Below are 12,905 nucleotides of genomic sequence, written 5' to 3' on the forward strand. Positions count from 1 at the left end.
TGATTCTGGCTGCGTCTGCCATCTACTGGACACGTCATGTTGTTGGCTTTTAAGGTTTCTATTCTCAGCCAAGGTGCTCATCCAGGATTCTAACAGGATTTAAAATTTTTTCTATTTTTAAATCATACTATAATTGATGGGAAATTGATACGTTTTTTTAACTGTATTTGTTTTAGACTGGTCAAGTGAAGCAGTGCGAATGGAGAAGAAGCAAATCTGTAACTGGTTGTGATCAATTAGTTGTGAACACCACGGCACTTGGGCCAGCCTTTACTGTACTTAAAAAAAGAAAAAGAAATGTCATAGCAGTTTCCGTGTTACACATACTTTTTTTTTTAACTTTTAAGTTCAGGGGTACAAGTGCAGGTTTGTAACACAGGTAAACTTGTGTCATGGGGGTTTGTTGTACAGATCATTTCATCACCCAGGTATTTATCTTAGTACCCATTAGTTATTTTTCCTGATCCTCTCCCTCCTCCCACCCTCCGCCCTCTGAAAGGCCCCAGTGTGTGTTGTTCCCCTCTATACACATACATTTTTATAGTGATGTCACAAATTTGGTAGACAACTTTTTTTTGCCCAAATATCATTGTGCTCCTTTGCTTTTAAGATACCTACAATTTGGAATGTGATGCATCCTGTGCCTACAGGATCACATGTGATGTAGGGTGGAAAAACAGCAGAAACAACTTCATCTGTCAGGGCTTTAGGAATAGCAGATTTTTTTCTGAATTAACTGAATTGAGGTACTCAGAGGCCACCTGCTATCCAATTGCATCCCTTTGATCAAAATAAGAAAGAATTTAATCTGCCATTTACATGTACCAAGAAGGCCTAAGTGCAATTAATAGCAGGTGTCTTCTAATGTGGCAGTCTCAATCCCTATAAATAGTGTTGTTTGAGTTAGCAAAAACAAACAAAATACCAAACCAAAACAAAACCCAGGATATTCAATTACATAGAAATTTCAGATAAATAACAAATCATTTTTGGTGTAAGCATGTCCCAAATATTGCATGGGACGTGCTCATACTAAAGTGTCCTGAATTGTATCTGGAAACCCTAATATAATTCACAAATATTTAAAGGGCTTACTATCTGAAAGAAGAGAGGCAAGAGTCTTGGTACAAAGTCAGCAACCTATGTTTTCTAGCATAGAAGCTTTGCCTGGGACAATCTTGATAATAGGCCACGTAGTTCCAATAATGTTTTGCTTTATGAGTATTGTTTCATATGACCAACTTGATCAAAAATCTCTACCTAGAGTAGTTTTAACTCTGGGAAAATTTGTTTTTTAATAAAATGCCCTAGCCAGGTGCAGTGGCTCACGCCTGTAATTCCAGCACTTTGGGAGGTCAAGAAGGGCGGATTGCTTGAGCTCAAGAGTTCAAGACCAGCCTGGGCAACATAGTGAAACCATGTCTCTACAAAAAATATATATATATATATATGTATATATGTATTTATATATGTATATTTTATATATACACACAGAATATACCCATATTCAGAAAATATATATATATATACACACACACACACATACAGAAAAATTAGCCGGGCCTGGTGGCGTGTGTCTGTAGTCCCAGCTACTTGGGAGGCTGAGGTGGGAGGATCACCTGAGCCTGGGAGGTCGAGGCTACAGTGAGCCATGATTGCGCCTGTGCACTCCAGCTGTCAACAAAGTGAGACCTTATTTCAAAAAAAAAAGAAAGAAAGAAAGAAAATGTCCTAAGACATCTAATATATCCAATTCAAGAATATTTAAATAGAATGCTTTTTTTTTTTTTTTTTTGAGATGGATTCTTGCTCTGTCACCCAGGATAGAGTGCAGTGGTATATCTTGGCTCACTGCAACCTCCGTCTCCCAGGTTCAAGTGATTCTCCTGCCTCAGTCTCCTGAGCAGCAGGGACTACAGGCACTTGCATCATGCCCAGGTAATTCTTGTGTTTTATTGTAGAGACGGGGTTTCACCATGCTGGCCAGGCTGGTCTTGAACTCCTGACCTCAGGTGATCCACCCACCTCAGCCTCCCAAAGTTCTGGGATTACAGGTGTGAGCCACCACTCTTGGCTTTTTTTTTTTTTTGAGATGGAGTCTCACTCTATCAGCCAGGCTGGAGTGCAGTGGTGCGAGTTTGGCTCACTGAAGCCTCCGCCTCCTGGGTTCAAGCAATTCTCCTGCCTCAGCCTCCTGAGTAGCTGGGACTACAGGCACCTGCCGCCACGCCCAGCTAATTTTTTTATTTTTAGTAGGGACGGGGTTTCACCATGTTGGTTCGGCTGGTCTTGAACTCCTGACCTCAGGTGATCCACCCGCCTCGGCCTCCCAAAATGCTGGAATTACAGGCATGAGCCACTGGTATTACAGGCATGAGCCACTTGGGAGGCCGAGGCAGGCGGATCACCTGAGGTCAGGAGTTCCAGACAAGCCTGGCCAACATGGTGAACCCTATCTCTACTAAAAATAGAAAAAAACTTAGCTGGGCGTGGTGGCAGGCGCCTGTAGTCCCAGCTACTTGGGAGGCTGAGACAGGAGAACTGCTTGAACCCAGGAGGCGGAGGTTGCAGTGAGCCGAGGTCGAACCATTGCGCTCCAGCCTAGGTGACAGAGCAAGACTCTGTCTCAAAAAAAAAAAAAAAGGATAATTAATATTTTATTACAGAATAAAGATGAAACACAATTCCATATCTTTTATAGAAGAAAAGCTGTACCGACAGAAGGATTTCTAACTAATTATGTTCTTTTACTACTAATGAGGTGAAGCATGTGCCAGAATAATGTTTCTTGTTTTTTGTTTTTTTGCTGCTGTTGTTTTTTTGACAAGGACTCATTCTCAGCCAGGCTTGAGTGCAGTGGCTTGATCACAGCTCACTGCAACCTCAACCTCTTGGGCTCAGGTGATCCTCCCACCTCAGCCTCCCAAGTAGCTGGGACTACAAGTGCACGCCACCACGCCCAGATATTCTTTGTGTTTTTTAGTAGAGGTGGAGTTTCGCCATGTTGCCCAGGCTGGTCTTGAACTCCTGGGTGCAAGCAGTCTGCCGGCCTTGGCCTCCCCCCAAAAAGCTGGAATTACAGGCATGAGCTACCTAGACCAGCCTCAGAAGAATGTTTTAAAAATAGACTGCATGTATTTTTTTGGTTTCAAGTAGAGAAGTTTTAAGGCCTTTTGTTTTATATTCTTATTGGCAGCACTTTTTCCTGGGCACACAGAAAGCATATGATTAATTTCAAGATAGAAACATCAGAAATCATGTTCGACTCATCATTTATCACATCCAATTTGTCACCCCCCCCGGTAGATTTCATTTCCCAACACTTTTTTTTTTTTTTTTTTTTTTTGAGACGGAGTCTGGCTCTGTCGCCCAGGCTGGAGTGCAGTGGCTGGATCTCAGCTCACTGCAAGCTCCGCCTCCCGGGTTTACGCCATTCTCCTGCCTCAGCCTCCTGAGTAGCTGGGACTACAGGCGCCTGCCACCTCGCCCGGCTAGTTTTTTGTATTTTTTAGTAGAGACGGGGTTTCACCGGGTTAGCCAGGATGGTCTCGATCTTCTGACCTCGTGATCCGCCCGTCTCGGCCTCGCAAAGTGCTGGGATTACAGGTTTGAGCCACCGCGCCCGGCCTTCCAACATCTTTTGAATCATTCTCTTTGAACATTTTTATTTTCATTGCCTCATACCAGGCCTTTATTTTCTTACTCAGTTTACTATAAAAGCACAAGTTTCTTTCTTGTAATGGTCAAGTGGTCTACTAAACCAAAGCGCCAACGGAGTAGCTGGAATTACAGGCAGTTCTGCCTCTGTCTGGCTTTGTGACTTCCACCACATTAGATCTCAGTTTCCTCCGTGTAAAATGGGGCGGGATTAGAGGCTGGACCTGGGAGCTGTCGCTGCTGATCGTCTCCGACTCGCTAAGTCGCGGAGTCACAAACGTGGCGGAAAGCATGCCCCCACTTTCTGGGAAGAGTAGGACGAGGGGCGGGGCTGCAGCGAGACCCACTAGTTTCGCTTTCCAGGGGAGGCAGCGGCCGGTAGCTGCTGCTGTGGGCGGCGCCCCCGGCGTGGAGTCTCCTTCCTGCCCTCTCAGGCTCCGGCGCCCCAGCGAAACGCTCCGACCGCTCCCCTCTCCCAACACTGTGGTTCCCTGGCCGCCTGCGGGGACGCGGTTGGCGGCGACACCGGAGGGGGGTGGGTCAGGAAGTGGGGGCGCGGCGGCCAGGAGCGGGCCCCGGGTGGCCGAGGGGTTCGGCGACGCGGAGGGAGGGACACTCCGGGCCGCGCTGGAGTCGGAGGGCGCCCCGGCCTCCGCAGAGACGATGGCGGAGGAAGAAGGTGACTGCCGCGGGGTCCAGCGCTCCAACGGCTGCCTGTGGTCTCGGGAAGGAGGGGCGGGGGCGCTGGAGGTGTGGGCTGGAGCTGCCGGTGGCCGCCTTGGCGGCTGCACTGGGAGGGCGGGAAGGAGCTCGGCGCCCAGGAGAGGGCTGCGGAGAAATTCAGGAGAGCGGAGCGAATGGCTCGAAGTTTTGTCGGCCGAATTGGGAAGCAAAGGCGTAGTTGAAAGTTGGGAATCCGTAGCAGGAGAGAAAGCTGTGCTAGGAGTGGTTGTGAGGGAGGGAGGATCCTGAGCAGATTCTTGGTGAAGTCGGGGGCGCAGTTTGGTTTCGAAGGTGCAGGTTTAGGTACTGAGTGCATATTTGAATGTGGTCGTTGTTTCACTCAAGGCCCCTCATTCGGAGGGCGATTTTTAAAGGGCTGTGGGTATTGACAAATCCAGAGGCACAGGGGGTGAGGGGACATTCACCACGGGGATAAAGAGGCAGAGGTTTGGGATAAACATGGTATGATGAATGGGGAATGGGTGAACACGCAGAAACTGAAGAAAGCCAAGTTCACTTAGGTTTAGAGGAAAATGGTAAAGGGCAGAGCCATCTAAGTATTATAGTTTTGGGAGATGATGAGGCCAGGAGGCCTTTGAAGGTCAAAGTGGGTGAGTAGAGACGGGGTTTCTCCATGTTGGTCAGGCCGGTCTCGAACTCCGGACCTTAGGTGATCCGCCCACCTCGGGCCTCCCAGAGTGCTGGGATTACAGGCGTGAGCCACTGCGCTCGGTCGACTCAAGCCTTTTTGAACCAAGAGTACAGGGAAGGAGTTTAAAGAATTTAGCGGAAAGCAGTTTTTAAAAATTAAGCACAAGAAGTGTTTACTGATCTGTGACTTGCTGACCTGTCCCTATGCAGGCTTGGTTCATATTTGCTTCCTCTTGAGTTTTCAGAGTGTTAAAGCTGGTCTGAATTTAAGACATTCTAACTAAAAACAGCTTCAAAACCAAAGCTATTTGTCGTTGGTGAGAAAGAATGTAATTCCACTTGTTTCCTTGGTTCTGTCTGTGGTTACAGTATATTATCATTTGAAATATTTCTTGATGTATTTTTCTTTTCTAATTGCAAATTTATGGGGGTAGGTTGATACACTAGCTTGCATGTTCCTATGAGTACATTCATGCTTAACTTAAAGCATTCAAAAAGTTAACACTGCATAAAAAAATCAATACTACAATACTGAAAGTCTTTAATACATCATGCAAAATGAAAAATTATTTTAGACTATGGTTGTACTTAAATAGATCTGTGGAGCCAATATTAAAAGATTGTACCGTTTTGTAAATTTTACTTATGTGATATAAAATGATAAATGGGCTGGGCATGGTGGCTCATGCCTGTAGTCCCAGCACGTTGGGAGGCCAGGGTGAGTGGATCACTTGAAGTCAGGGGTTCAAGACCAACCTGGCTAACACAGTGAAACCCCATCTCTACTAAAAATACAAAAATTAGCCAAGTGGAGTGGCGAACGTCTGTAGTTCCAGCTACTCGGGAGGCTGAGGCAGGAGAATCACTTGAACCCAGGAGGCTGAGGTTGCAGTGAACCGAGATTGCACCATTGCACTCCAGCCTGGGTGACAGAGCGAGACTCCATCTCAAAAAAAACAAAATTAAGGCTGGGCACGGTGGCTCACACTTGTAATCCTAACACTTTGGGAGGCCGAGGCGGGTGGATCACGAGGTCAGGAGTTCGAGACCAGTCTGGCCAATATGGTGAAACCCTGTCTCTACTAAAAAATACAAAAATTAGCCCGGCGTGGTGGCGCATGCCTATAGTCCCAGCTACCTGGGAGGCTGAGACAAGAGAATCGCTGGAACCCAGGAGGCTGAGGTTGCATTGAGCCGAGATCGCCCCTCTGCACTCCAGCCTGGGTGACAGAGCGAGACTCCCTCTCAAAAATAAAATAAATAAAATAAAAAATGATTTTTGGTTGTAGAATTACATATAATTCAAAACAGTTAAATACATCTTATATGGGACAATTAATGGGTTGCAGTTTATTAAAATATTGCTTTATTCAACACATTTTTAATTCCATAAATATTTGTGTTCATACTCTATTAGATGCAAGGATATAATAGCAATGAATGAGTAATTAAACTTTCATTTATTATAATGCTAGTAATAATAATATATATAGCACGCCTGTCTATGTGCCAGGCATTCTGAGTGTTTTTTGTTTATTTGTCACTCTATAGTTTTTTCCCCAAAAATTCATATTATCTTTTATTCGCTGTGTTAAAATTAGACTAAATAGTCTGTATATTTTACTTGTATCCAGGTGTTCTCCATGTCCCATCTTACTGACAATTCACATTCGCTTGAATCCTCTTCATTGTCCAAGTAAATACTCTGGGAATCTGTTTTTTAAAAAAATGTCTTCCTTGATGCAGTAGAGGGCCGGGGTGTTTATGCTTTCTGAAAGCAGTGTTAGAGCAAAGAAAGAAGTGACAACCTTGAGTAGAGCAGTATTAACATTTCATTTGGAAACTGCTATGTCTAGCCTGTGTGGACATTTGAAAGCCTGTTTGTAGCCCTACTATTTCATATAAAGATGACTGGACTGAAGTCTGAAATAGCAGGTTACTTTTGTGGATGTGTAATCATCTTCATTTAGTTTGACTTTTTCTTTACAATGCTAAAAATATAACATAGTGAAAAGGAGTGGCTGGATGTTGTGGCTCACGCCTGTAATCCCAGCACTTTGGGAGGCTGAGGCAGGCGAATCACAAGGTCAGGAGTTCGAGGCCAGCCTGGCCAACATGGTGAAACCGCCGTCTCTACTCAAAATACAAAAAATTAGCTGGGCGTAGTGGCAGACGCCTGTAATCCCAGCTACTTGGGAGGCTGAGGCAGGAGAATTGCCTGAACCCGGGAGGCGGAGGTTGCAGTGAGCCGGCATGGCGCCACTGCACTGCAGCCTGGGCAAAAAGAGTGAAACTCTGTCTCAAAAAAAAAAAAAAAAAAGAAAGAAAAAAGGAAGCTTGAATTACATCGCAGAGCTTTCCTGTCAGAACTGATAATCTCATTTGTCCATTGCTTTGGCCTTTGCTTTTTTCCACCTAGAGATGTATGGCTTTGTTTTTCCATTATGAAATTATATGGAAAGTTAGCTTTAGGGATAAGGTTGAAGAGATGAGCTAAAATGAATACTGTATTTATCAAGTCATAATTTTCGCTCTTACAGTTTAATGCCACTAAAATTGGTATGTCTTAAAATCAGTATATGCATTCAGTATGACAGTGTGTTTTTTTTTCCCCCTTGAAAACCTATTGAGTGGTATCTTCAAATATATGGCATCTTAGAATCAGGAAAATATAATATTATAGATCTTTTATAGATTACATATTTGTATGGTCCTTGATCATTGCTAATATAAATTCTTGAGAGGTGACTGTTGAGAGTTGTATACTTCAGAAATTACTTGAAAATCTATGCAAAATTTTTGTGTGAGTTGTACTTTTATAAACAAAATTCATTTATGGGCACAAAGAGAACATGTTTAATTAAAGTCCTGTAAAGCGATTTGATAAAGAACATTTTTAAAAAGGAAAATGATAGTTTTTTGTAAGAACACGTTTTATGTGACTATTCCCGTCTTATTTATCACTAAGTGTGTATTTTTAGACTCTAATGGGAAAGACCCACTTACCTAGCCCATTGGTCACTTATAATATATCTGTTGACTATATCAATAGATTTGTTAATTTGATTTCTGAAATTATCCAATTAAATGTTTTAAAGTCCAGTGCTGTTATGTGATTAATTATGCAGGTGTACCTACAAAGGAAGGTTCTTGTGGTTGTATTTTCCCCTTGTATTCTTTTAAAATAAAATTAAAAACAATAATTTGCTTTTGAAGACTTTATTTGATTTTGCATAAATATTCGTTCTTGATGACTGCTTCTAACTTTTACTTTAACCCAGAGCAGGGGAATATTAAAGAGGCATAATGAGGAAGAAATATAGTGATATTTACTAATTGACCTAGATTTATATGTATAAATACTCAAAGTCTGGGTTACGTTTTTCTAATAATGCCATTTTTTGTTTTTTTGTTTTGTTTCATTTTGTTTTAGAGACGGAGTCTCCCTCTGTCACCCAGGCTAGAGTGCAGTGGCGCGATCTCGGGTCACTGCAACTCCACCTACTGGGTTCCAGTGATTCTCCTGCCTCAGCCTCCTAAGTAGCTGGGATTACAGGAGCACACCACCACACCCGGCTAATTTTTGTATTTTTAGTAGAGACGGGGTTTCACCATGTTGACCAGGCTGGTCTTGAACTCCTGACCTCAGGTGATCCACCCACCTTGGCCTCCCAAAGTGTTGGGATTACAGGCGTGAGCCACCATGTCTGGCCTAATAATGTCATTTTAAAATATTTTCATTGATTTCACTACTTAACGTGACTACAGAATAAATGGTAGTATAGAAATGAGTAAACATTAGATTCATCAGTCTGAATCCATTAAATGTACAGCTTTTTTTCTCACTATGCCAGTGTTTAAAGATATTTTAATGAGCATGTAAGTTTGCTATGAAGCTATTTTAAAATATGTTTATTTTATTCATTTTCCACAGTAAAGCTAAGAACATACATCTGATCAGCAGCAACTGATTCATTTCTCCTTCTTTGACTTCTATGTTTATTTTCACATTTCATAGCCTGAAGTTATTACTAAGAGAAAGGAAAAAACTGTCTTCCACTTCCATGAGAAAGATAAATTATTGTACCACTTTATAACTTGGCAGGAACACTCTGTACTTATAGTATCGTAATCTATCCCACAAGATGATTGATTCTAGGGAGGAAAAGTATAAATTGTACATAGTACATTCCTGTTTAACTTGGAGTTTAGTTTACTAGTTTGGAGGTAACTTCTGCATCACATTTTCTAAAACTGGAGCTAGAAGAGGAAGCTAGTCTAATCCTGGGAAATTATTTTGAGACCTTCTCATATATAAGTATCTTTGTAGGTTCAGCCTATTTTCTAATCCCTAAATCTAAAAGATTGTACAATGCTAATGATAACACAGCACTGAAATTCTGCAGAGCTTTCAGGGTTATTTAAACAAAGAAGTGTAGTTTATGATAATGTGTTATGTTTTGATTTTTACAAAACACTTAAACCATGAGTTATGCATTTGATACTTTAAGGTAACTAGAATTATGAGCTGAATAACACCTTGACTCTAATTTGGAAAAGAGCTTACTTATTTTGGGATGTTTTGAAAATTGCATCATCTTGGGAGAAGAGCGCATTGGTTTACTACTAGGATTGTCAAAACACAAATTGGGGAGTGGAACTTAAAATTGTCTTTTTTTTGGACAAAAGAAAATTTTGCAGGGGTGCCAAAATAATTATGAAAAGGTTATCTTTGATGCTAATAGGTCTCAATGGTACTTTTGCTTTAGAATAATAAAGGTTAATTGGCTCAGGATACAGATCAAAATAATTTTATACACACATTGCAATAATGTCTTAAATATTTTAAGGACCACCTGTAGAGCTGCGCCAAAGAAAAAAGCCAAAGTCTTCAGAAAATAAGGAATCTGCCAAAGAAGAGAAAATCAGTGACATTCCAGCTCCTGAAAGAGTTCCAAAACGTAAGTTAGTCTTGGAATTTGTGCTACTACAAAAATAGTTTACATTAGAGAGTATATTAATATTTTAAATATACATATTTTGAGATTAAGTATATGCTCAGCTTTCACTAGGTTTTGAACAACCCCCAAATCTCACTGGCTTATGACAAACATTTATTTCTAATTAATATTACATGTTGTGGCTGTAGTTTGGCTGTCATAATTTTATGTGTTGTGAAGGGGAATAGTCCCTATTTGGAAAAGATTTTTCTTGTGACATAGGAAAAGAGGAGGCAGAATCATGCAATGCCTCTTAAAGTTTCTGCTGACCTAGCACACTATCACTTGTACGCACCTTTTATTGACCCAAGCAAGTCATATAATCAGTTTAGACGATGGGATGTGAAGTATATTTTCATTACAGGGAAGTGTTCCAGGTCCACATGGTAGTGGGAAGGGATATATAATCTTTTTACTGGGAAGGAGAAAATAGTTGTGAATAATAATATAGTTTACCACATCCTGTCCTTGTGATTTATTTCCCTCCCTCAGACAAAATACACTTACTTTTTCCCACACCCTAAGACTCTGCCTTATCTAGTCACAGCCTTCATCCTGGGCTTATCCACATCAGGGCCGGCTATGACTCGTTCTAATCCAGAGATCTATGAACTAAACAGACAGGTTATCTGTTTTGTGTCAGGGGCTCCCAAGACCACCCCCATGTTTCGTTATTAGCTGGAAGGACTCACAAGTTTCCGAATGAAGTTGTATTTACAGCTATGATTGATTGATTGATTGATTTTTGAGACAGAGTCTCGCTCTGTCACCCAGGCTGGAGTTCAGTGGCATGATCTCAGCTCACTACAACTTCCGCCTTCTGGGTTCAAGCAATTCTCCTGCCTCGGCCTCCTGAGTAGCTCACACCACCATGCCTGGCTAATTTTTGTTTTTTTGGTAGAGACGGGGTTTCCCCATGTTGGCCAGTCTGGTCTTGAACTCCTGACCTCAAGTGATCCACCTACCTCAGCCTCTCAAAGTGCTGAGATTATAGGCATGAGCCACTGTGTCCAGCCTACGGCTATGATTTATTATAGCAAATAATATAAAACAAAATCAGCAAAGTGAAAAGACCTATTGTGGTGAAATCTGCAAGAAACCAGGCATAGGCTTCCAAATTTCCACTGCAGTAGAGTCACACAGGATGGGCCTGATTCCTTCAGCATCAAATTGTGACATTTGTAAAGTTTTATCTACCAGGGAAGCTCATTAGTGATTCAGTGCTCAGGGTTTTTATTGGGGGCTAGTCATGTAGGTATCCTCTGCCTACCATGTACCAAAATTCTTGACTCCCAGAAAGAAATCATAAACTACATTATTTGTACAAAGAGGATAGGCACTGTTATCAGTTAGAGAATGGTGGGAACTCTCCTGAAATTGAAGTTCCTAGATGCCAGCCAAGAGAGCCTACCTTGTAAGCAGGGCTTTCTTTTTTTCTTTTTTCTCTTTTTTTTTTTCTTTCTTGAGACAGAGTCTCACCCTGCCACCCAGGCAGGAGTGCCATGGTGCAGTCTCTGCTTACTGCAACCTCCACCTTCTGGGTTCAAGCAATTCTTGTGCCTCAGCCTCCCAAGTAGCTGGGATTATAGGCATGTGCCACCACACTTGGTTAATTTTTGTGTTTTTAGTAGAAACACGGTTTCACCATGTTGGCCAGGCTGGTCACCTCCTGACCTCAGGTGATCCGCCTGCAAGCAGGCCTTTCTCAGGAAAGTGTTCTCAGACCGGCTGTGTTAACTCTTTTCTGCACATCCCCCCGCTCAGTATACATTGTTGGACAGGGACAAGATATCCCCTTACTCTGGGAGAAGGAATCTGTTGTGTTTATGCCCCAGTTGTGTTCCTGGGGAATTGTTTCCCAATTCATTGTTCTCCATGGTCCTTGATTTTGCACTCTGGAGATCTTTTCTCTTCCATTTTCTTCTATAACCATATCTAAAGATGGGTTTGGAGAATGTATCATCCTTAAGGGCTAAACAGCTTTCTCATACTGCTTCCTCTGCACTGAAAGTTGAGGCCTGTATATAAATTTGCTCAAGATAAAGGCTGTGGGTAATAGTTGAGGGGCTGGCTACAAGAAAACTATATTTGGGAGCTGGAAAAATGAAGATCTATATTACATCATGACAAAACATTTGATAATACTGTTTCCTGTGAATAGTTGACAATACTATTTTTTTCTATCATTTTAGGTAATGAGATTGCAAAACAGAATGTTACTAGAGTGCCTTTGGTATTAACAGCTGCATTTGACTATAGGAAAGAGATCTGAGTTTAGAATGGAATTGGTCTATTTGTAAGTGGGAATGAAGAAGAAAATAGAGAATTCCAAAATTCTGGGACTTGTAATGTTGAAGTGAGAACAGTTTATAAACCAGGCAAGGTGGCTCAAGCCAGTAATCCCAGCACTTTGGGAAGCTGAGGCAGAGGATTGCTTGAGATTAGAAGTTCAGGACCATCCTGGACAACATAGTGAGACCCTGTCTTTATTTAAAAAAAAAAAAAAGAAAAGAAAAGCCATTTGTCTTTTCAACCAATAAAAGTTAAAATCACGAAATGGGAGGCCGGGCACGGTGGGTCAAGCCTGTAATAACAGCACTTTGGGAGGCTGAGGCGGGTGAATCACGAGGTCAGGAGATTGAGACCATCCTGGCTAACATGGTGAAACCCTGTCTCTACTAAAAAAATGCAAAATTAGCCGGGCATGGTGGCGGGCGCATGTAGTCCCAGCTTCTTGGGAGGCTGAGACAGGAGAATCGCTTGAACCTGGGAGGTGGAGGTTGCAACGAGCCGAGATTGTGCCACTGCACTCCAGCCTGGGTGACGGAGCGAGACTCCGTCTCAAAAAAAAAAAAAAAAAAAAAAAAAAAATTC

General features: G+C 42.2%; 1 protein-coding gene across 1 annotated transcript in view; it reads left to right on the forward strand.

Annotated features, from left to right (window-relative positions):
- The first annotated feature begins 3,638 nt into the window (after positions 1 to 3,638).
- DPY19L4 (dpy-19 like 4) overlaps positions 3,639 to 12,905 on the forward strand; it is a 73,395-nt gene continuing 64,128 nt past the window's right edge. The window contains exons 1-2 of the mRNA XM_017865191.1: positions 3,639 to 4,336; positions 9,882 to 9,992. Coding sequence (XP_017720680.1) covers positions 3,949 to 4,336; positions 9,882 to 9,992 — 499 coding nt within the window. The 5' untranslated portion in view covers positions 3,639 to 3,948. The remainder of the gene's footprint in view (positions 4,337 to 9,881; positions 9,993 to 12,905) is intronic.

This window comes from Rhinopithecus bieti, unplaced genomic scaffold, assembly GCF_001698545.2.
Source record: "Rhinopithecus bieti isolate Rb0 unplaced genomic scaffold, ASM169854v2 scaffold_82287, whole genome shotgun sequence".
Lineage (NCBI taxonomy): Eukaryota > Metazoa > Chordata > Mammalia > Primates > Cercopithecidae > Rhinopithecus > Rhinopithecus bieti.